Raw genomic sequence first — 25,861 nt, 5'->3', positions numbered from 1 at the left:
TTGTTTTGATAGTTTGGGGAGTAAATTATCGCAATTGATAGTTTAAGGGTAGATTGTCATTAGAATGATAATTTGAAAGGGTTAAGTAAATTTTACCTAAAAGAAAAGGAAAAAAAAAAAAAAAAAAGAAGAGTAGCTGAAAGGTTGAACTCTTGAAGGGTTGACTTTCCTTGTAAAATCTGAATTATACCCTTAGAAAGTTTCAAAAAACAACAACGACGAATAAACAATGAAAAAAAAATTCAAGGAAAAAAAAAAAAAAAGAAGTGAGAGAGGGTGTTAGACTACTGAGAAAACGAGTCGAACAACGAAAAGCCAGACACCTTTTTTTGCGGAAAGAGTTGAGGGTGTGACCGACAATTCCATTGGTCGCGAGGGGGGTATTTGATAGTCTCGAACAAGTTAGTCGAACTACTTGGATTAAATAGTTAATTTTTTTTTTTTTTTTTTGTAAGTTTAATTTTTTGAGATAGGTATTGATTTAACATAGTATCAAAATCAAACGCTTTAAATTCGGATATTGACTCTGTCATTTACCTTTTATTTCAATTAAATAGTTCACGTGTTGAATCTCACTTATTAAAAGAAAGTTTAAACTCAAACATTAGAGAGAATGTTAAAGTTAAATTTAGAAAATGTCCAAAAACTTACTCAACCTTGAATCCGTCGTCTACCTCCAATTTTAATTAAGTACTTTTCGTATTTAGTTTCATCTATTAAAATAGAGTTTAGACTTATACATTATGAGTAGTGTTAAAGTTAAATTTAGGAAATGTCTGACCACTTTCTCAACCTTAACTCCGTCATTTATTTTATATTTTAATTAAATATTTTACGTGTTATATCTCATTTATTAAAAGAAGAGTATTAAAGTTAAATTTAGGAAATGTCCAGACGCTCTCTCAACGTCGAGAGTCAACTTCTTGATAGATTGTTTATTTTGCAAAGTAGTGGAGGAAGTACGTGACAGGTAGATCCGTAAGAGGTTATAAAACGAGAGTTATTATACATTATTGGTTGGTCCATTTGGCATTTATTCTTTATTTTGTAAAGTAGTACTTGCAAACAAAAAGCAGAGGAACTACGTGACAGGTAGATGTGAGAGGTTATTTAAATGAGAGTTGTTATACATTATCAGTTGGTCCATTTGGCATTTTTTTTTTTTTTTTAATCCACAATTGAATTTTACAAATTTAATGACTTGTAAATTCCTACGAAGATATAAAAAATAAACAACCAAATAATTTTTTTAAGAGTCTTCAAGAGCTAGCTCAATCGGTTAGGATCATATTTAATAAAGTGGAGGTCATTAGTTCGAATTTTTCTCTCCCCTCTTGCACAAACGTGTCAAAAAAAAAATGATCTCTTGAAGATGAGTCAACGGATCAGTAAGTAAATAACAAGTGAATAAATACAAATAGAAATAACAAGTAAAGTATATATGTGTGGAATGAACCTTAGTCTCTTTCAAGTGTAATAACGTTTTATCAAATACTAGCTAGGGTTCTATCTTTGCATAAAAAAAAAAAAAAATCTTATCTTTAAACTAGCTCTTTCTATGTTATGTATAAACCAAACCCTTTTCTTGAAATCCATTGACTTACTGTGCCTAAAATGGGTGTTTACTTTTGAAAACTATTTTCCATGTCAGAAATGAAATGGCTCGTCCTCTTTAACGCTCTTTTAACAAACGAGTGAAATAAATACTTTTTTAAAAAATTCTCTCTTTCCCATGAAAAATTTATAATTAAATTTGAATCATTGAAATTCTACACAAAATCTCAGGTAGAATTTGTATGCACTTGCATCGAGGTATTTCGTATGTGATTTAAAGCTAAAAAAGAAAAATATTATATTTATCAATTTGTTTTTTTCTCGAAAGTCATTGAGATATATTATTTAGAAAAATATGTCAACATTTTATAAGATATATTATTTAGAAATATAAGTATTAAAGTGGTAGCTTGAAGATTTTTTTTTTTAATATATATATAAACTATGGTTGGTGGTAATAAACTATAATAATATTCCTCCCGCATGTACAGAATATACTCCATGCAATATGTTGTTTATTTCTATATAATTTTGTCTGAATTTCTTTTTGTTTTTTATGTATTGTTTTGTTTTCCTGTAATCCTTTTTGTTTTTAATTGTAATAATGTTCGGTCCTCTCTCTCGATTTGCCCTCCTGATGCTCTACGAGTTTGTTGCTTTGGTTCAGACCTTTGGGTTGTGGATGAACGTTATCCTCACTTTCGAGTTGAGGATGATGATATTTGGCTTGGGGTTTTCTACCCTCGAGAAATAAAAGCTACCTATGTATTGGTTTGAATTTATTTGGCGCAGATCTGCTGTTTAATTTGAAAATTAGTCATAAGTTAGCTAATTTTGTTTGAGCCTGAAATGTAATACGTTATCTTTGACGCTTGTAATCTTGAAACTTCGGCTATAATTGCTTCAAAGCTTTTGCTCTGTGTTATTTGAGTTTTATGCTCGTTTATCAATAAATGAGACTAAACTGATTCCTTTCAAAAAAATAAAAATAAAAACTTCTTGCAATATACAACAATATTTGTTTTGACTTGAACCTTACGACTCATAATAAACCATGGACTCATAGAGTCATCATAGTAATGCTACAAGTCTTTATAGATTCTTCTTAAAATTATTGACCATCAAAATTTTATTAACAGTTATTTCAAATTTAATGATAATTTTAAAAATTACGTTATATTTAGGAAGATTCTAAAAATATTCTAGGAGAAGTTATAACCGGATGGAGATAATTTGGCAAAATTCCGTTTTATTTTCTTGTCTCTCTTAAATCAGAAATAGAGTGTGAAAGATGTCTCGTCTCATAGATTCCCGTTTGCTTATTGCTCATATAAAAAAACAAAAGAAAAAAGAAAAAAAAATGAAGGAGCATGGGCAATAAAAGGTAAATTACAGGGGAAGGCATGATTTGTTGACCGGGAAAGTAAACGGATTAGGGGCACTCGGCAGAGTCGAAATTTGTTGACCGGGCAAATATTGTTGTCTTTACTTGAAAATGGAGCATTGTGTCGTTGGGATTTTTCAATATATAAACAGGCAAGAGGGTTGAGCTTTTTAACTCAAAACCAGAAGCAATGGAGATTTGGTTCATTGTGCTCATCTCTGTGTGTGCGTATTTCTCAATAAAATCCCTCCTCGGCCTTCTCGGTTCATCCAAAAAGAAAGGGAATCTTCCGCCGGGTCCACGCCCTCTTCCCATCATCGGAAACCTCCTATGGCTTCCCAGAAACGCCGTTGACCTTAGAAAAGTCATCGGTGAGCTCTCCCACAAGTACGGCCCAATTCTCACACTCAAACTCGGCCCTGATCCACTCATTTTCGTCACCTCCTACACACTCGCCCAACATGCGCTTGTTCGACACGGCGCCATCTTTGCAAACCGTCCGGAGGTGGTCCCGGTCAGCTTAGTTCTCAGCAACAAGCGCAAAGACATCGGCGCCAGCCCCTATGGCGCCACCTGGCGTGCCCTCCGCCGCAATCTCGTATCAGAGATTATCCACCCCAATAAGATGAATGCTTTCTCCCCCGCCCGGAAGCGCGTCATGGAAACAATGATGAGCAAGCTAACTCAAAGTTCCCAGCAAAACGACGTCGTCAATGTCAACGACTGTCTCCACCACGCCGTGTTTTCCTTGTTTATTCTCATGGCTTTCGGCGACATCAGCGACGAGTCGGTTATTGAAATCGAAGACATCCAATGGGAGCTTCTTGTGAATTATGCCGACTTCAGTATTTTCGGTTTCTTCCCGAGATTGGCGAAATTGCTGCTGAGAAATCGGTACAAAAGGTACATAAATCTGTTGAAGACTCAAGATGATATCTTATTGCCGGTGATAAAAGCCCGACGGAAGCTAAGGGAAGAGAAAGGCAACGAGCTCGAATATGTATCCTACACAGACAGCTTAATGGATTTGCAAGTTCCAGGAGACAAAGAAAAGGTTATTGACGAGGACATACTGAGTTTGACCTCGGAGTTCATTAATGCCGGCGCCGACACAACCACGACGATGTTGCAGTGGTCGATGGCGCATATTGTGAAGTACCCAGATGTTCAAGCCAAAATATATGCTGAAATCCGCCAAGTTTTGGGGGAAGGAGTGGAGGAGGTGAAGGAGGAGGATTTGCACAAGTTCACGTATTTGAAGGCGGTAATCCTAGAAGTTCTAAGACTTCACCCGCCAAACACCGCCTTGATACCCCACGCCGTCACGGAGGATGTGGAGCTTGGCGGCTACACTATTCCCAAAGGCACGACGGTGAACATCATGATGTCAATAATCGGGCGCGATCCGACGATCTGGGATAATCCTTTGGAGTTTAACCCTGACAGGCTGTTAACCGGTGAAAAACCCGCGGAAGACGTGGTCGATCTAACGGCGTTTAGGATGCTCCCGTTCGGTGCCGGAAGGAGGATGTGCCCCGGGAACGGGTTGGGCCGGCTTCTCCTGGAGTACTTTATTGCCAACTTGATTTTGCATTTCGAGTGGAAGCCGGTGGATGGCGCCGAAGTCGACGTGTCGGAGAAAGAGGAATTCTTGGTAGTTATGAAGAACAAACTGCGTGCCCATGTCACTCAAAGAGTCAAATAAGTTGCAGATTGCACCGGTAGCTACGCATTTCTCTATGTGTAATGAATAAAGGCCATAACCGATATGCCGATGCTGCCTTTTTTTTCTTCTTCTTTTTCGTAATTACTGTCTTTGTACGACTGGATTAGATCCATTGTCGAGTCAAATCTCTTGTTCAAATGAAATGAAAAATAATCTGTTAGATATATTTGAACTGAGTGAATAAACCAGAGAGAGAATAAGTTCGATCCAGGTGTTTCGGCTACTTTTTTTTTTTTTTTTTGGTAATATTTTTTTTAAGCAGTCTATGCAGTGCTTGAAAGAATGAATGGTCCCCATACCCCATACCCCATAGTCCCATACCCTTACTGTCAATATTTCTAGTGTAATAAAGAGTATTTAGTCCAATAAAATTCATAATGTTTTTTAAAAAAATGTTTAACAATATTTTTTCTGAGATATTTTTTTTAGAAAAAAAAAAATGGGTTGGAAGAAGTTATTTCAACAAATGTTTCTCAAAGGAGTAGAGGTACATAATTGAACGTGTCATCCCAAAATACAGCTTGTGTTCTTTGCCAAATGGCCCAAATGTATATGTACAAATTATTTTTATATTTAAGGGTGCAGATAATATTTATACAAAATAAATATGTTGGCCAATTATTTAAAAAGAATTAAATAATATAACATTATTGATAGGATCAGATGCAATGCAACAAAGACCGATCACACATTTTTTTCAAAGAACAGTGATGTGAAGCACACCGGTGCAATAATTATTCGTAGGCCCCGGCAATCAGAGCCAGCGGTCTTGAACCGGCCCCAATTCCAGAGGTCTCTGAGAATCTTGCATGAGTTTGCATTTTTTTTTTTTTTTTTCTAATTGGATTTTCTTTGATATTTGTCACTTGTCAGTTGCACTAATCAACATCAAATCGGTTGATAAACAATAAATTTTTTTTAAAAAAATAATAATAATAAAATCAAGTCACTTTGAATGGGCGGCTCCATCACCAACCCCCATGAAATGATACGAACAAGGGATCTGGGTTAGGTAATGTGATTATTATCATTATTTCTAAATTAAATTTATTAAACTTGAAATTATTATTACACTTAAACTAATGCTGAAGATTTTTTTTTTTTTTTTTTAATGGTTTAAAGCTCAATGATGAAGTTAAAATCTGACAAATAGTTTAAAGTCCAAACACAAGTTTTGTTCAAATTTAAATTAAATAATAATGTTTTTTTATTTTTTATTTTATTTGTATTCATGAGCTCAATCTTTAATTGTGCTTCCTCTATTGATGAGAGAAAATGAAATAAACATATTAGCTACATTATCCCTTGAACAAAACTCATTAAAAAATAAGGTTAAATTCACTTTACCCCTTAAAAGTTTAGGAGTTTTTCAATTCGAATCTTAAGGTTTAAAAATTGGCAATGCACCCTCTTAATGTTTTAAAAAATTTCAATTCAGACATTTCGTTACTAATTTCCGTCTAATTGGATAAAAATCATCCACGTGTGTCTCACGTGGGATTTTGATGCCCTCTATTCCAATTTTGCCACCATTAAAAACCTATGAAATTATGTAATTAATAAGGGTAATTACATAATTTCATAGATTTTAATGAGGGTAAAATTGGAATAAAGAACATCAAAATCTCACGTGAGATGCACGTGGGATGATTTCCGTCAAAGTAGACAGAAATTAGTAACGAATGGCTTAAATTAAAATTTTTTAAAACATTAAGGGGGTATATAGCAAATTTTTAAACATTAAAGTTCAAATTAAAAAAAATTTAAAACTTCATAGGTAAATTGAATTTTTTCTTAAAAAATATGTGATTCATTTGTCTGGGCCATTTATTTCTTCCAACTATGTAGGACCCATCATTCATGCATATTCCATAGCCGCCATCCCCTAACTATACATACATAATTGACATACTATGCATAATGTAATGATCACCATCATCTATCATGAATCCATGATGTCACCTCTCATACTATTTGTTAGAAATAAGCCTTAAAAAATTTCGAGACATTAATATAATTACTAAGTAAACAAATCCTAAATTTGTAAATTCATATATATATATACACTCTTAACTTGGATGATATGTCATATGTGGATAGGGATTCAAGATTAGGCCAGAAAGATCTCTAATTATCTTTTCACTGGAAATAATCTCCATCATTCATTTTTTTTTTTCATTTTCTTTTTCGTAATGAATGAGTTGACTCTCAACAGTTGTAAATTACTAAATTTGTAATTAACGTCTGTTTTTCCTATATCATTTTCTTTATGTCAAATACAAATAATTTTCTTGTTTACTTGGTATCTGTCCATCCACGAAACCACAAAACATAAGGTAAAGGCAATGATTTGTGTTAGCTTAGAGTCTAACGAAAAAGGAAAAACAAGAACCAGGTGAACTTTTCTCAAAGAAAATGTTTAAGAAAATACTACACTTATGATTTTACTTAGCTTATGTGCCAATGTCTTGAAAAAAAGAAAAAGAAAAAAGGCTAGTATGATTATATGATAATGCCCATGTCAGCCCAATGGAGGTCAATTTGTAATGTAGGAGTATTTTTGTCTTTTTACTTTTTGAAGGGACAAAAATATTCCTCTAATATAACTAACTGTATATTATCAGTTGAAATGAAATTGAGAGGATCTTAGAGCATTCCCAATGGATGAGCCAAATGGTACTTTTATCTAAAATAGCTAATAAGATTTATAAAAAACCACCCACATTGGATTAGCAAAAAAAAAAAAAAAAAGTTATATGTAGCAGCACTTTTCAAATGAATCATTTTACTTTTTATTATTTCCCTCACCTGTTTTATCTTTTTTCTCAAAACTTTTTTTCACTTTTCAAGGGATAGGTAATTGGTTGGGATGGGATCCCTAGCAACAGCTGGGGAAGTGCTCTTCAATTTTTTTTTTTTTTTTTTGAATCTTGACCATTGATTCTCATCTAATGGTCTACAATTCACTAATTAAAAAAATATATTATTTATTTATTTAAATAAAAATATATGGGGTGGCCAGCCACCCCATTTGGTCATAGGGGGTGGCCGAAATCCATCCCCTGGGGCAAATTTTTGGGTTTGGCCCTTCAGCCACCCCAAACTGGCCCTTGGAGGTGGATTCTGGCCACCCCCATGGCCACTTCAGCTACCTCCTAGGGCTAGACCCAAAAATTTGCCCTAGGGGTGATCGAAATCCACCTCCAATAGTCGGTTGGGGTTGGCCCCATGGCCCTAGGGAGTGGTTCGACTACTCCCATGTCTCAGGTGGGGTGGCCGACCACCCCCTGTGGCCGGCCACCCCATATATATATATATATATATATATATATATATATATAAATTAAATAATAAAATATTATTTTTTAATTAGTGGACACGTGGCAGATTCTAAACCATTGGATAAGAATCAATGGTCACGATTTAAAAAATAAAATAAAGTTTGATGGGCAATTTCTCAGCTATTGTTGGGGATCCCGATGCAATTGGATGTAAGAGGCCTTAAAAATTCATTAGCTAAACTTGATAAAGTGAGCTTTGAAGAGTTAACTTGGATGTAGGATGTAGGAGGCCTTAAAAATTCATTAGCTAAACTTGACTCCTCTATTGGGAATGCTCTTAATTCAGTGAAATGATAGTAAAGTATATGAGTAATTTTGTAAGTCATTATTGTGTTCTTCTTGTGTCACTCAAAGAATGATGTGGCTTTTAAAATCACATTTTGATCGAAATTCAATAATAATCAATCACAAGGTCAATGATGATTTTAAAAGCCACATCATTCTTAGTGTGACACAAGAGTGACTTCACATCAGTGCCACGTGACACAACATAAATGAAAAAATTAAGCAACAAAATTTAACAAGTACATTTAATTATTTAATAGCTGACATGGCAATTTATATGAGTGCCACGTGAATTGTCTAGTGCAACGTCAACTTATAAGTTATATTGTGTCAGCCCTTCATGTTAAATGTATGTGTTGCTCGTTTCTATACTTCTACATGTCTTTTTTGACATTATGGGCCTATCTTGGGACCAATTTTTCGGCCCACAGACAATAAAACCTATAGTCAATACGAGGCCCTCCAAATCTTAGCCAGTGGGTTTGCTAATGGCCCATTAGTTAAATTGACATCAAGGGCGGCCCAGAAAAATGAGAGGTAAGGATATAATAAAGACTAAGAATCAACAAAGAGAATAGAAGATTATTTCTAAACTTCCCTAAATTCACAGCATGAATATTATGAATAAATTCTGATACTCATTAACCATTTGCACACTTCACAATTAGATATTTAAGAGATCAAACTATTAATTATATTTGTGATAATTAGCATTGTAGATATGAGTCGCAAAGTAAAGTTTTATTATTATTATTTAGAATTATGGATATGCATTTCATTTAATCAATGATAACAACAGAAATAAGCAAGAGAATTGGAAGATATAACCTGAGCAGATTGCTTAGAATGCAATTGGGCCGTCTTTTGGAAAGTCGCCTTCTATGGCTTCCTTTGTTGCTGCATGAGGAGTGTATGTGTATCTCCCTTCATAGAAGTGTCCATCTGCCAAAGTGGGCTCAGGAAATCCTTGGAATTAGGATGTAAAATGCTCGGCTAGCTTGGAAGGCTTTAATTAAGCCCATGGAGGCCCGGTTGGTTTGCTCAGCAGGTTTGGATTTGGTCCCTGCTTGGGCTTTGGGGGACAATCCATTTGGTTTTTGCCGATGGACAGGATAAAGATTTTCGAAAAAGCCGAGTGAAATTCACGTGTCTAAATTATCAAATTGAAAAATCCTATATAAAATAATTACTCTCGAAATTTGGTAGCAATTTAGACAAATCGAAAAGCAGTGGACCAGGATTGAGATTTTCAACAATTGTGGGACAGTCACGTGAGACTCCCATGTCCAAAGAGTGCCGAAGCATCTATAGAGCATCTCCGGCAAAAGTTGTAACTTAGCTTTTTAGTTAAGCTTAAGTATTTTGAACCATCAATCAGAGTATTTCCGGCAAGTGTTATAACTTAGCTTTTTAATTAAGGTTAACTACTTCGTCCTTCCGGCTGTTATTGTAAAATAGTATTTTTTGTCTACAGATGCTACTATGAAAGTTGAAAGTTTACTGGAGCATCTGAAAGTATTATTTTATTATATTTTCACTTTCTTTTCATTTTTTTTTTTAATGTTTAATCTCTTCTTTCTTTCTCCCCTTCTCTCTAGGGGTGTCAAAAATTACCGAAAAACCGAAAATTGGAAAACCGGAGTCTTGGTTTGAAAAATTCAAAAATCGGGTACCCCGGTTCCAATACTCGGTTTTTACCGGGAATACCGAAACTGGGTTTCTATTATATATATATATATATATATATATACTTAGGTTTAGGTTTAGGGTATTTTAAAAAAATTAAATTTTTATTTCTAAGGTCCAAATAGGAAAAAAAATATTGATTTTTTAAGATTTTTAGACTTTTTTAGGTTTATTTTTTAATTATTTAGAACAATCACAACAAAGTCCCTTTAATTTAGACAAAGAGACTAATATATATATTTTTTAAATGAGCCAACTTATAAAAAAAAATAAGCTTATTTTAGGCCTAATATTTAAAATAAGCCCAAAAATCAATTTTTTAAAAAAACCGGTTATGGACTAGGTAAAACCGGAACCGGCCGGGAACCGGAACCCCGGTTAACCGGGGTCCCGATTCCGGTTCCGGTTTCTCAAAACCAAGAACCGGGGTACTCCAGTTCCGATTTTGGCCAAAAACCGAAAATCGGACCGGGTTCACACCCTTCTCTCTCTCTCAAGGCTCCCTTCTGTGAGCCCTCTCTCCCACAAAAAATATGCAAGAGTACCCAAAAATACAAACCCATTCCAAGATAAGAATCAAAATCAAATAATGATACGAAAGTTACCCCTTAATTGTTCGAAAAAACGTCCCTCTCTTCCGCCGTCAATGCTCTCCCACTTTCTTTGTCAATCCCGTCTTCTCTGTTCTCTCTCTCTCTCAATCTCTTCGTCTCAATCTCCCTCTTGATTTCATCTCTCACGCCCATCCTCGATCCCTCTGCGTTGCTACTGCATCTGTGAGAACGAGAGTGAAAGAGATGGGAAGGAGAGAAGAGAAGAGAGGGAGAAACAGCGCGAGAGACCCGAGAGTGGGAGATCGAGAGGTATAGGATGAGATGCTGAGAGAGAGTGAGGCAGAAAGAGAGGGAGCTACTGAGACGCAGAGAGATCCGAGAGAGAAAAAAGAGAGAGAGAGAGAGAGAGAGAGAGTGGGAGAAAGAGGGAGGTCGGGAGAGCAGAGAGAATCTTGTGTAAAAAAAATAATTAAAAATGGATTAAAAAATAATATTTAAATAAAATAAATTGTAAAATAGAGAGTGCTGAATTCATTGTGAAAAGGTAGTAACTAAAATGAAAAAGTGGTAGTTAAAACAGCCACTCTTGTCGGAGGAGATGCTCTCAGACAAAAACCCATATGAGGTTTCTAACGATTGCTGCCCAAATTGGTCTGCACAAATTGCTAGCAAATCAAATTTGTCCAAGATCCCAGTCCAACATCAGTACGTAGCCAGTAGGCAGTCTCGTCACCAGCTTTCACGGCGACTTTGCCATTTCGCCGTCGACTGGGGACCAGGTGGCAGAAATCAGACAGCCAAAGTAAAATGGGGAGCGGTTTCTTTGGTCTGGGAAAAGTGATGAAGCGGGGATTTTGCTGTATGAGATCCCATCCATCCATCATCCCCAGTAAATGAGAAGGATTTGAAGAGAAAAGGTGAGACCAGATCTCCAGGTGGGAGACGGCTGCTAAAACAGATGTTGAACAAAATTGCAGAGGATGTGGTAATTAATAGCTTTTATAGAAAGTGGGAGATGAAGGGTCGGAGATTGTGGGCATGCACATTTTATTGGGCATTGTCGTCTTCTTCTTCCCTCACTACCTACCTTCGAACGTTCGTGAAATACTTAATACGCAACACCCTCCACCAACTGTTGACGAGTCACTAGAAGCATCAGAAGGCAAAATTGACTCGGCTAAGACCAAAAAATAGTACAGGAATTTATTGGATACATAATTTTTATTTATTTTATTTTTTTTGTTAGCCTTTTCAACTTTTTGGATTTAATTTATATTTTTCACGTCAAAGATAAATAGTAAAATTTAATTTGGCCCATAAAACAAAAATTACTAAAAGTTTGGACAAAGATTTCTTTCAAGATGGGCCAAAGAAGAAATTTCTCTAATCTAATATATAAAAATGATATTTGTCTCTTGAACATGAAAGAAATATATAGTTTTTTAATATAAGGGACAATGTTGAAATAACTTTTAGGACAAAAAGTAAAATTAGTCATCGTGATTTACTTGATTTATAATTAGCTCCCTATTGTATCAAAATAAACTCAAAGGTATTTGAAGTATGCCAAAAAAAAATTTAGTCTTTACAGTTAAATTTTGTCCACTAATTTAACAGATTTTGTTAGTATAATACTAACTTAAATATGATAAGTATCACAATTTTATTGTCTCTAACATTTTACGTTATCAGATAAATCAGTGAACGAAATTTGATTGTAAAGGCTAAATTATTTTTTTGGTGTACCTCATGAACCTTTGAATTTATTTTGATAACACATTGAATTAATTACAAATCTAGTAAACCATATGAATTAATTTTGCATTTTTTTTTCTAATTTTTATTAAAAACTCAATTACATCTCTCATATTATTAAAAAATGAGACACATTATTTTTATAGAACAAATAAAAAAAAATTTCTTCAACACAATTTTTTTTAAAAAAAACTCTATCCAAAAGTAAGTTTGTCATTTTATACTCATGGACAAGTGGACAACAATCAAAACAAGGATTATCTCTATTTTATTTTATAATCGAAATTTAAAATTGGTGTATAATGGTGAATGGTGATACACTAATTTTAAATTCTCGCCCATGATAAGGAAAGGGAGAGCATCCAAGGCTTCCTAGCTATTCCTCAGTCAACATAGATGGTCCTTTTATCTCCAACGTGCATTAATGTCAACAATACTTATTTCAAAACGTCAGACGATATGTATGGGGATCCTGACATGTTTTTGTTTTTATATATTAATAATGTTTGAAATCTTTTTGCTTCGACGGTTTGACCAATAACCACCTAGATGAATCCCTTCTTAACCACAAAAATGTTCATGTGATCGGGACAGGGTGGCTGACAGGAAGAAAAAAAATATTTCAACCTCCTTTATAATAATAACACGTGGTTTTTTTTACAATGTGAAAATTACATATATTTTTAATGGTAAAGACTAATTAAAGACAAACTTGAGAGCGGTGGTAAGCTTCCTTTTTTTTTTTTTTACTCGTGAACTTTCACTGGTTTGATAAAATCTCTTTAAACTTTTAGTTCTTTGAACTTTTATCTGCTCTCAATTTAAATTAGGGTTAAATACTAAATTAGTCCCTGGGGTTTCACAACTTTATTTTTTCCCCCCTGGGGTTTCATTTTTATCACAGGAGGTCCCTGTGGTTTTGATAAGTGACCAAATTAGTCCATCCGTTAGTTGACCATTAGTTGACCGTTAGTTGACTGTACGGACTGACACGTGGACCAATCAGACGTCGACACGTGGCACATATATTAATTTTTAAATTTTTTTTTTTAATTAAAAAAAATGTTTTTTTTTAAAAAAAAATTAAAAAAAAAAAAAAAAAAAGTGGTCACCCCCATGGCCAAAGGGGGTGGCCGAGCCACCCCCAAATTGCCAAGGGGGTGGCTCGGCCACCCCCAGTTTCTTCCGATTTTTCTCTTTTTTTTTTTTTTTTTTTTAATATATTTTTTTAATTAAAAAAAAAACATTTTTTTTTATTAAAAAAAATTTTTAAAAAAAATTAATATATGTGCCACGTGTCGACGTCTGATTGGTCCACGTGTCAGTTTAACGGTCAACTAACGGTCAACTAACGGATGGACTAATTTGGTCACTTATCAAAACCACAGGGACCTCCTGTGATAAAAATGAAACCCCAGGGGGGGAAAAATAAAGTTGTGAAACCCCAGGGACTAATTTAGTATTTAACCCTTTAAATTATTTTGTCAAATTTTAAATATTACATGACGTTTATATCCTTGACTTTTGTATAAAATTTTAAATTTTAAAACGTTTTTTTATTTAAAAAAACAAAAATTAGGAATATTTTAATTTTTTTGTATTTTTAACGGCTAAAATTGAAGGATGGGTCCAAATTAAGAGCAATTAAAAGTTCAAGAGACTAAATTGAGAGATTTTAAAGTTTAAGAAGGTATTTCAAAATGAATAAAAATTTGAAGGTCTTCAATGAAGTTTCCCTTTTTCTTTTTTTAAAGCAATACAAAGGGGAAGAAGGCTAAGAGCATTTACTTTATTTATTTTACATTTTTGTGTAAAGCAGCTAATCAAACTTCTAAAAAACATATGAAATCTCCAAAATACTTTTTAAATGTTTATAAAATTACAAAGATGCCTTGAATTTGGACGAGAGTATTTTGAGGATTTTCCTTTTTTCACTAAGATATAACGTTGAGTTTGGACAAAATAGTTGACGTTACAAACTTCTGAAAATTGATAATCCTAAATTTTAATTAGCTGTTGTAATTGCATGTTAACTTGTAGCTTCGCCACATGCAAGGTTAATGGTCTTTTGAATCTTTTCCCGACAACCACATGCATTGCCGACGGCCCAACACTACCAAATTCACCCACAAAAAAAAAAAAAAAAAATTACGAGCATTTATAATAGGCTTTTTATATTTATATTTTCTTAAAAATCTAACAAAAATCATGAAAACGCCAATTTAACAAGTGTTTCTTTAAATTTGATAAAATATATTTTTTTCTTTAAATTTAACTTTTATTTAAGGAGACCATTATATTTGCGCTAAGACGATAGACGATTGATCTTCATGCTATTGTTTTGAAAGATTTCCTTTGATGACCGAAAAAAGAAGGAAAAACTTACAGCAGTTTTTGACTCTATTGTCCATAGAGATCGACCAAAAATATCCCTCGACCAAAAATAAGAAAATATCAAGATTTGTTCTTCGAACAAGATGAAAATCAGCCTCCATAAGACAATAAGCAGGAAAACAACGAAGAAAAAACAAAAAAAAAAAAAATCCTGCGTAGACCACAAAGCACGAACGCCCATTCGGCCACGTCGCAAAGTGACACTCTTGTTTTTTTCTTTGTATTATGTCACGGCTAAGCGTAAGTGAAAAAGAGATGAATGTTGATTTTTCTAGAATGGCAAGTATTGTCAATTGGGCCGCCGCCAAAAGCTGTTCAATAAAATAAGAATTTAATTAACAATAATATAATTATGTTTTGTTAAACAAAAAAATATATTTCAAGGCTTTAATTATGGTAAAATGGTTAATCAATGCTCTTTAATCAAGGCTCGATTATGGTGTAACCAATTACAAAAATATAAAAATAATAATAAAAGAATCCCAAAATATTGAGACTTTAGAGTGAGAAAAATTAAAGGTTACAATAACAGCACCCTCAAGCAATATGTAATTTTTCTTGAACATAAAACTAACATATTAGATGTGTTACCTATATATTGAGTTGAGTCTGTTTGGAACAGATCTGGTGTTACAACAGAAAAATAGTTATAGATTAACCGATATTGATGTCATAAATATGTCTTGAATGTTTAATTTTTATGTAAATATTTATGATTTGTAACCTCGTAGATTCGGCTATGATTTTTCAAAGCTTTTTGCTCTGTGATATAAAGGCGTTATGCTCGTGATCCTTCTTCAATGAGACTAATTTTTTTTTTTTTTTTTTTTTTTTAATATTAACTAAGCTCATTTATTAAAATAATGTTAGAATCAATTGTAAATTTTGTTTTAATTAAATTTCACGTAAAAACAATTATATGTAAAATACAAAAAAAAGAAAAAAAGAAAAAAAAAAAAGACAGTTACAAATGAAGTATTTATTATAAAGAGAAAATTCCAAAGAGATAATGCTTAGCGCATCTTCCCTCTTCAATATATATATATATATATATATATATATATATATATATATATATATTATCAAAATAAAAACAATCAATCTTCCTAATAAATGGCTGCTGTTGTTAGGAAAGAGATAATGTTTTTTAATCGTTTTAAATTAATTTCAATTTTTTTCATGAAAAAGAAAGATAATATAATTAAATATGCTCCTCCTAGCCTATTCTATAAACAGAAAATTCTCATCAAGAAAATGCTCGGAAATGACCAAAAGCAAAGATCGATAAAGCAATAAGGAGACGTAATTGTTGAGTAATGTTATGAACTTTTTTATTATTATTTTAAAGTTAAAGTGACTTTTAAAATTACAATTGAATCAAAATTTAAATATGATTAATTTAAAAGGCAATAATAATTTTAAAAGTCATATTAAATCTAAAAAAAGAAAAAAATGATTCATAGTATTGCTCCGCAATTATTGCATGGACAAGTGCAAGTACGGTCTTTTGATGCCTTAGGTTACTTTCGATATTTTTAAACATTACTTTGGAATGACTATAAACCTAGCTAGTACTAAATAAAGAATTCTTTTTTTATTTTTTATTTTTTCTAATGTTAAAGATAATATTATACTACGCTTATTAATTTATCCTAATGAGATTATCAAAATGAGCTTTAAAATAATTATTTTATCCCGACGACAATTTACGAGCCAGCAAAAAGAACGAGAATCGTTGGTGTGACTGTTATGCATTAAAAATGATTATTATATAGAGTCGTGGCGTCCCGGTAAAGATGAACAGAAGCTTCCATGCATGACCAGAAAAATAAAAAACGAAAAAACGGCTGAAGAAAAGAAGCAGCAGCCTCTATGACGAACGCCGTTACAATTTTCAAATGAGTCGCCCCTAAGTGGCGCGCGCCAGTGAAAGGAGAGATATTCATGCATGTTCAAGTTTAGGTTCTACGGGGCCGGCTCCACGCAATGAAAATAGATTAGAAATTATAGGTAGGTGGTTGAAATTAATTCAAACATGACGTTCAATTAATTGACATACATTATGCAAATTCAAACACGATAGACACTTAAATATATAATATCCTAGTTGTTCCAATGACTTTACGAAATAATAATAGAAATGTTTGTTTTCCTTTTCTTATAATCTTTTGTTGTAAATTCACCATTGAATAATATATATGTACTTCGCTTTTACATGTGATTTTTCACATTGATACCTACCTTAGATTTTTATTTATTTTATTATTATTATTATTATTATTTTCTCTTTTATGGACTTATACAGATTTGTATAGGTTAGGCAGATCCCTTCTTCTTCTTCTTCTTCTTCTTCTTATTATTATTATTATTATTTTGACACTATCGGATTTTTTTTGTCACGCTTTCATTCAAAAAATATCAGAAAAAATACACATAACCCTTTAAATTAAGACTCAATTTTACAATGTAGTGATGGACTCATTCGTGAGGGGGAGACTCTTGATTATACACATGTGAGTATAAAAATGTTTGAATCCCTACATTGAAAATATGTCAGAAGTGAAAGTGATTGATATAACAAAGTTGGGTTAAACTCATAGGCTTAAGCTTTTAGGTTAAATGATATTTCAACATATTATATATGGACTCACTAAAAGATTTTTGAGTATACACATGGGTTAAGTTGAGTGGGTATCAATCTCCTTAACACAATATCTTTCTAAATTAAAAATTGCATCTACGTGGTCTTCAAATTACCAACCAAGCCTTGTAGTGGGTGGGTACATTTGAGTTTTGGCATTATTGTCTTATTTTCTCTTTACTTAGAGTTAAATCACCACTTATCTCAATCTTCTAACATTATCTAATTTATATTCTAATACTCAAACTTACATGTAGGTTTAAACTCCTCCTTAATATGTGAGGTCTAATACAAGAAATATTTTGTTGAAATAAGAGGTAATATATAAACGAGACAAGATTTGAACTCAAAGTATGTGCCTAATAGGAAAATAGTAAATTTCAGAATTAAATAAATACTTTAACACACTCCTCAAAAGTACGTCAAAACTTCAACTTAATAAATAAGGCCTAATATGTATAATATTAAATTGAAATGAGAGCTAAAAGATAGAATCAAAGTTTAAACTCTGTACTTTTGGTTAAGATAACAAGATAAACAACAACTTACCTTAAAAGCTTAATTAATAAAAATAAAAAAATAAATTTAACTATTTAATTAATATATACTTTAACCATTACCTTCTCGAACGCCAGATGTGACCAACTTGGCGCGATGTGGTAATTTTCTTAACTGAAGGCATTAATACCTTGACTGGGAGGGAATCGATCGACTACGAAAAGAAGGAAAATAATAATAATAATAATAAAAAGAGAGCGACCACAATACTCTTTCGCAATGTGCCTTGTCAACAATACCGGCCGGCTTACCAACGTCGCAACGTGCATGTGGGACCGGTTTCCGACAAAGGAGAAACGTAAGACGACTGTCTTTATTATGTTTTTTAAGTTTCCGTTTATGGAATAAAAGGTCCGGCAATCATTGAGAAAGACTTGCAGTAGTAAGTTGGTGACTAAAAGAGACGAACTTAATTAAAAACAGTAATGCAAATTATGCAACTTTTGACCTCATTTATATTGGTTGAAGGGGCATATTTTTTTAGCAGTTTTTTTTTTTTTTTTTGAAAAAATTACAAAATAAGATTAGTGTATAAAAATGAGTAATGCCATAGATCACTTGCTTTTTGAAATTAATATTAAATCGAAATTTAATAATTATGTGAAAATAAAAATTTTGGAGTGAGAGTGTGTAGCATTATTTACTACCCGGCAAAGTTAATCTTTCACACCCCAAAGTATTGAATCAATATTATGAACAACATTTTAACTTAGCATTCTCAACAACTATCAAAATCTCCCTCAATCTTTGTAGTGGATCGTGGTGGACTTCGGCCATGCGTGGATGCCATGAAGAACGGGGAATCGAAGGCTGCGTAATGCCAAAAATAGGGAGCTTCCAGTCGCTGGAGCAGTTGAGGAAGAAGACACAGAAAGAAGAGGTAGGCATGAAAGTTGAGATTTGGATGGTGAGGATTGACTTGGGAAAATCTAATTGTAAGGAGAAAATAACGTGTTTGAGAAAAATAGATGGCAAATAGTAATTAAATCTGCACTACAAAAAATTTATTTTTTGGTAACGGTACATTAGTGACCTCATTTATATTGCTGGACCTTTTATTCCATAAGCGGAAAACAGTAATGCAAATTATGCAACTTTTGACCTCATTTATATTGGTTGAAGGGGCATATTTTTGCCCCGCAAAGTTAATCTTTCACACCTCAAAGTATTGAATCAATATTATGAACAATTTTTTTTTTTTTTGGATGAATAAGCATCTTCATTAACAAAATAAACCAAGAACACATTCACAACAAATACAAGCTTGATTAACAGACTGAAAACAGCCTACAAAGAGGCCAAAACCCAACAAACAGCAGAAAAAAAAATTCTAGCTAACATCCCAAAACAGTTAACCCAAACCCTTACAAAAGGCTAAACAAAAGCCTCAAAACAGAAACAAAAATCAGCAAACCAGAGGAGAAAGGCCCTATCCTCAAACAAGCCACAAAGAAAAACTGCAACAGCACCCTAACAGAGGAATCAGATTATCCTCAAAACCATAAGCAGACCCCAAAAAACTTGCAACATATCATCAACAAAACAGGCTTTCAGACAAGTTTCATAAGGAGCAGAGTAACATATTCTCCCTAGTCCTTGAGAACTTTCCTTTCCCAACAATTCTAGCATGAACTTCCCACAATGCTTTCTTCAGAATCTACTCCTCAGTGAGTGGATGGCCTGTATGCTTAATTTCATTTCTAGTGCACCAAATATTATAAATTGCAGAACCCAAAGCCAGCCGACAAAGTAAGCCTTTAAGAGTATTACAACTCCAAGAACTACATCCTAGCTGAAGAATATCCTCCCATATGATAGGGGGGTTAGCCACTTTGCATCTAGCCATACAAAATCTCCAAATTCTATAACAAAAGCTGCGTTCAAAAAATAAATGGTTTCGGCTCTCCATTTGATTCCTGCAAAAACAGCATTGAATATCTCCTCTATAACCCAAACTCAGCAACCTTACTCCTGTACCCAATCTATCCTTTATGGCAAGCCATAAAATGAAAGCTTGCCTAGGAATAGCTAAAGAAAACCAGACTAGTCTCCACCACTCAATCTGATCCATTTTTTTTCCTTAAGAGCCTCCCAAGTATCTAAACTTACATAGATACCTTTCCTAGAAGCAAGCCAAATAGGTTTATCACAAGAACCCAAACTGATTTCAGCAAGCCGAGTTTAAATATCCACCAAGGCTTCAGACCTAGCAGGCCTCCAAAACCATTCTCCATTATAGATAACAGAAAATAATTTTGCTTCCACACTACTATGAGCATCATAAACAACTTTAAAACCATACTTCTCAAGAAGAATGCCATTAGGATGCCAAAGATCCAACCAGAGATGTATATTTCTTCCATCCCCAACCTCAAATCTCAAAAACTTCTTAGCAGTATCCCTCAACCTGAGTAGCTTCCTCCAACACCAAGAGCAATTTTGTGGTATATTGACACTCCAAAAACTCTTGTATTTCAGAAAATTTGCCTTAATCCAAGCCACCCATAAAGAACCTGATCTAGCAAACAAACTCCATATGTGTCTAAGCATAGAAGTTTTATTTCAGACATCAATTCTCTTCAGCCCCAAACCACCCTCTTTCTTAGGAAAACAAATATCATTCCAAGCCACTTTTGCTTTTGCAGCCTCCATATCCTTCCCATTCCATAAAAACCTATTAAATTTATGCTCAATAGCCTTTATAACCTTCTTGAATAAAAATGCTTGTTCAGTAAACTTGCAAACTATATAACACCGAAGAAAGAAGCCTACCTGCATAAGAGAGAGTTTTGAATAACTAAGAATCAATACGCCCAGTAATTCTCTCCAAAAGCACCCCACCATCAGCAGAAGAAAGACTAGAAGAGATTAATGGGACCCCAAGATATCTCAAAGGCAATTTCCCCTCCTTCATCTGCAAAGCATTCAATAAAACTTGCTTGACCCTATCTGAAATTCCAGAACAATAAAAAGAACTCTTTGAAGGATTAGCCTTCAGGCCAGACAAATCGTCAAACTCCATCAGAGCAGCCTTAATGACATTGATGGAACTCAAACTAACTTCAAAAAAAATAAGAAGATCATTTGCAAAACATGGATGAGTAAGCTTCACCTTCAAGCATTTGGGATGGAATTTGAAGCCTAAATCAATACCAGTACATTCAGTCATGATTTTAGAAAAAACTTCCATAGCAAGGACAAACAAATAAGGAGACAAAGGATCTCCCTGTCGTAAACCTTTTTTTCCTTCAAAATATCCAACCAAAGTGCCATTCAAACAAACACAGAACCTAGGAGAAGTGATAGACTCTTTGATCCAACTGAGAAACTTCTCAGGAAAACCAAAACAATGGAGACAATATATCATAAACTCCCAATTAACCGAATCATAGGCTTTTATAAGATCAATCTTCAAAGTACATATAGGATTCCCATTACCCTTGTGGTCGTTTCTAACAATTTATTGAGCTAGAAGAACATTTTCAGAAATGCTTCTAGAAGGAATAAAAGCTGATTGATTCATGCTAACCAAATCACCCAAGAAAGGCATCATCCTATTTGATAGAATCTTAGTAATACACTTATAAATGACATTACAGCAAGCAATAGGTCTGAATTCCCCCATAGATGAAGGATTTAACTTCTTAGGAACCAAAGTGAGGATTGTAGCATTCACTACTTTCAATAACATACCAGAAAGATAGAAATCCTTGATAGCTTTCACTACCTCCTGACCAACAACAGGCCAAGCAGCCTTAAAGAAATCAGCAGAAAACCCATCAAAATCTATCAAAATCTTTGTAGTGGATCATTTTAACTTAGCATTCTCAACAACTATCAAAATCTCCCTCAATCTCTGTAGTGGATCATGGTGGACTTCAGTCATGCATGGATGCCATGAAGAACGGGGAATCGAAGGCTGCGTAATGCCAAAAATAGGGAGCTTCCAGTTGCTGGAGCAGTTGAGGAAGACACAGAAAGAAGAGGTAGGCGTGAAAGTTGAGATTTGGATGGTGAGGATTGACTTGGGAAAATCTAATTGTAAGGAGAAAATAACGTGTTTGAGAAAAATAGATGGCAAATAGTAATTAAATCTGCACTACAAAAATTTTATTTTTTGGTAACGGCTCATTAGTGACGTGTCATTAGCAATGTGTGTGGCAGGTTAATAAATTGGAAGTTTTTAATAGGAATTTAGTAACGTGTCAAGTTTGACACATCGCCCTTTGGGGACGTGCTAGAATTGATACGTCACCCTTTGGTGGCGTGACGTGTCAGAAATTGACACGTTACTAAAGTTTTAAAAAATAATTTAGAAAAAATGATTTTTTTTTTTCAAATATTTTTTTTCCAGAATTTTTTTTTTCAATTAATATCATGGGATCTGATTTTCAAAAATCTAAACCCAGCAGCAAATCAAAATTTAATTTAAAAAAAAAAATTAATTAAACTTGGAATAGATCAATAGATTCAAACCCAGAAGCAAAAATTTCACTCATTGTGTGGAGTTGGAGAGTATCCGAAATCAGAAACCTGCAACGCCAATGAACAAGAAAAATTAATACGTTTAAAAGCTAAGATAAATGACAGAAACTGACACGTCACCAAATGGTGACGTGTGAAAAAATTCAGCACTGTAGACACGTCACTAATTTATTTATTTATGTTGGTTGTTGTTGTTGTTGTAGTGGTGGTAGTAAAAATTTATATATAGGGTTATATGGGTTCAGAAGGTGTAGTTTTAATCTATTTTTCAAAAAAAAAAAAATCATTCTTCTTCCTCATCTTTCATTCATCTCCATAATTTGTCAGGAGTAATTCGCAAAAGGAGTCAATGAGAAATAGGATAAGGAATTATGTGTGACCTGAAATTCACGTGGGGTTGAAATGGTCTATAACAATGACTCGAGTGGAATTCTTTCGTGTCTTAATTTGAAGAACTTTAAATGGAAATGAATCTTGGCTGTTACAGCTGATTGATGGGTCTGATTTGGTGGCTGTATGTTTACTAAGTTCACGTACGATGGCTTAAACATTATTTTTCTTGTTTTTATTTTCAATTAGATGATTTACTTTACAAATGTTTATTACTATTCTTATTGATTAAATGGTTCAAAACTTTTAATTAGTTAAATAAAGTTGATCATAAAAACTTTACAATTAGCATATAATTTAACGAAATGTAATGTAATTAAATAATGTTTAAATATAATACATAGTCAAATGATTAAATATTTAATTTAAATTTTCTTGAAAGAATTTTATAATGAGTTATGTAACAATAGTAAACTTACTAAAAAAAACATCATTAATTTAACTCATATATGATATAACCGTTGATAAATGCACGAATACACACATAGAGACATAGACAATATATATCTATGTATTTATTTATTTATATAGTTTTCGACCCCACTTAAGAAGGCTTGGTTCCATGTGCATCTAATTAATAAAGAAATATCAGCGCCCTAGTTGTCCCTGGAGAAGGTTAACCGAAAATATAAATTTTTTGAAGGTATTTAATTAGGCTATAAATTTTTTGAAGGTATTTAATTAGGCTATATTTTTTGACAGTCTTATGTTAGATCTAAAATTGATTCGTTGAAATTTGTTGTAGAACTGAAATAGATTTGGACAGTTATATTTGGCATTATACGAAGCATTTGGCTCAAGGATGGAGGGGGGACTGGCATAGGACATGCCCCCCTCAATTCTTAAGAACAATAAAAATTAAGGTAAAAATATATATATCTAAGGTTACAAAAAAATATTATAAGGTATATATATATATATTTTTTTTCAGAAATTTTTTTTTTTGCTCTCGGCCTCTACCCATTATAGTTTTTAACTCTGTCCCTGATTTTGCTCCATGTAATTGTTAAATAAGTGAAGAGATGACTATTTTAAAAAAAAAAACAAAAAAAACAAAGTCTACGTGCAAACAAGTGAACAACGTCATAATTGGATATATGTGGTTAATGAAATATTGGAAAAACTACCAAAAAATGCAATATTTTTATTAATTCTTCTTCTTCAATATTACAGAAGAGAGCTTTTTAATAAGAATTAATTCTTATTAATTTATGATCAAAAAATTCTTATTAATTCTTATTCATTCACTCACAAGAAGTACGTGCATGCTATCTATTTGACTCTTGGGATAACCTGTGCACACACTGGATTCTTCATAACAACCAAGAACTCCTCCTTCTCCGTTAGATCAACATCATCCACTGCCTTCCACTCAAAATGCCAAATCAGATTGGCAACAAAGTACTCCAGAATAAGCGTCCCATATTTGTAACCGGGACACATCCTCCTCCCGGCGCCAAATGGCAACATCTTAAACGACGACACATCACCAACTTCCTCTCCACCATTATCATTGCTACTTACCATTCTTTCGGGCCTGAATTCCATTGGATTCTCCCACACAGTCGGATCGCGACCTATAATTGACGTCCCAATGAGCACCGTCGTATTTTTCGGGATATTGTAGCCGCACAATTCCATATCCTCAGTGTTTGTGTGTGGGACTAAGGAGGTGTTTGGAGGGTGCATTCTGAGACACTCTAGAATCACCGCTTTCAAATATAGAATCTTGTGCAAGTCCTCCTCCTTCACCTCTTCCGCTCCTTGTTCCACAACTCGGCTGATTTCAGCAAACAGTTTGGCTTGGATACGGGGGTGCTTCACCAAATACGCCATGGTCCAGTGGAACATCGTTGCGGTTGTGTCGGCGCCGGCGTTGATGAACTCCGAGCTCAAGCTCAGTACATCGGCGTCGTCAAGCTTGCCTTGGTTACCTGCGCCCTCGGTAATCTCCAAATCGAGTAAGGTATCTGTGTAAGTTACCAAGTCGACTTCTTTGGTGCCCTTCTCTTGCTTCAAATTCTGTCGGGCTCTAATATGAGGCATAAGGATGTCGTATTGACGCCTTAGAAAATCGGTGTACCTTTCCCATTTCTTTCGGTAGATAAGCTTCCCCAGTGTCGGCCAGGTGGCGAAAACACTGAACTCGGAGTAACTGACAAGAAACTTATATTGAATGTGTTCAACTTCTTTAACGGCATCATCACCGATGTCTCCGTAAGTCATGCGAATGAACAAGGAAAACACGGCCTGGTGGAGATGCTCAAAGAGACGGACGGCGTCGTCCTGGGAACATTGCTTGAAGCCATTAATCATTGTTTCCAATGATCGCTTGCGGGCGAAAGTGTAAGATTTCACCCCACTGGAATGGAGAGCTTCAGACATGAGATTACGACGAAGGAGACGCCAAGTATTGCCGTAGGGGGATCCGCCAATATCTTTGCGCTTGTTACTGAGAACATAGCTGACGGGGACGATTGGCGGGCGGTTTGCAAAGATGGCACTGTTTTTAACAAGCGCTTGGTGGGCGATGGGGTAGGAGGTTATGAAAATGAGGGGCTTGGAGGCAACGCGGAGTGTCATAATTGGGCCAAACTTTTGGGAGAAGTATGAGATGAGGGATCTAAGCTCAATCGTTGACTTGGGAAGTAAATGAAGGTGTCCGATGAAGGGGAGAGGCTGGGGTCCTGGTGGGAGCTCGCCATCTTTGGTTTTTTTGGAGGAAAAGGGAAGACTGAAGAAGAGTTTTATGAAGAAACATGCAGAGAGAGATGCGAGGATGATGAGCCAGGCCTCCATGATTTGAAAGTTGACACAAGGGTATATTGTACGGGTGTGGTAATGAATGTGTTTGCTTCGATTACATGCTCGCTCATTTATAGTAGATGAACCCAACAACCATCGCCCACATCTTTCACAATTATTACACGAGAAACCAACAAACAGACCTCCATCTCTCTCTTTGAATTTCTCCTTTTCTCTTTCTTTCTAGCTCTACATGATTCTTTCCTTTCGACCGCTGTCCTTCACGGCATGGCGGTTCATACCAAGTTCAAGTGTTATATTATTATATAATGCGTATCCCATTCATTATGCCACGTGATTATA

At 34.2% G+C, this 25,861-nt stretch overlaps 2 protein-coding genes and 1 pseudogene across 2 annotated transcripts; 1 reads left to right on the top strand and 2 right to left on the bottom strand.

Annotated features, from left to right (window-relative positions):
- Positions 1-2,996: 2,996 nt before the first annotated feature.
- On the top strand, positions 2,997-4,874 carry LOC132184931 (cytochrome P450 89A2). The gene has a single exon (XM_059598725.2). It carries the CDS (start codon positions 3,129-3,131, stop codon positions 4,641-4,643), a length of 1,515 nt encoding a protein of 504 aa, XP_059454708.2. The 5' UTR covers positions 2,997-3,128; the 3' UTR covers positions 4,644-4,874.
- A 15,185-nt stretch (positions 4,875-20,059) lies between these two features.
- On the bottom strand, positions 20,060-21,047 carry LOC132167566 (uncharacterized). The gene is made up of 2 exons (XM_088512816.1): positions 20,690-21,047; positions 20,060-20,391 (listed from the first exon to the last, which is right to left on the bottom strand). The coding sequence occupies exons 1-2, from the start codon at positions 21,045-21,047 to the stop codon at positions 20,060-20,062; spliced, it is 690 nt and encodes a 229-aa protein (XP_088368942.1).
- A 2,978-nt stretch (positions 21,048-24,025) lies between these two features.
- Positions 24,026-25,552, bottom strand: LOC132168011 (cytochrome P450 89A2 pseudogene; annotated as a pseudogene).
- Positions 25,553-25,861: the final 309 nt, after the last annotated feature.

Source organism: Corylus avellana, chromosome 2 (assembly GCF_965113065.1).
Source record: "Corylus avellana chromosome 2, dhCorAvel1.hap1.2, whole genome shotgun sequence".
Lineage (NCBI taxonomy): Eukaryota > Viridiplantae > Streptophyta > Magnoliopsida > Fagales > Betulaceae > Corylus > Corylus avellana.
The sequence above is the reverse complement of the archived record's forward strand: the minus strand, read 5'-3'. Positions and strand labels throughout refer to the sequence as shown.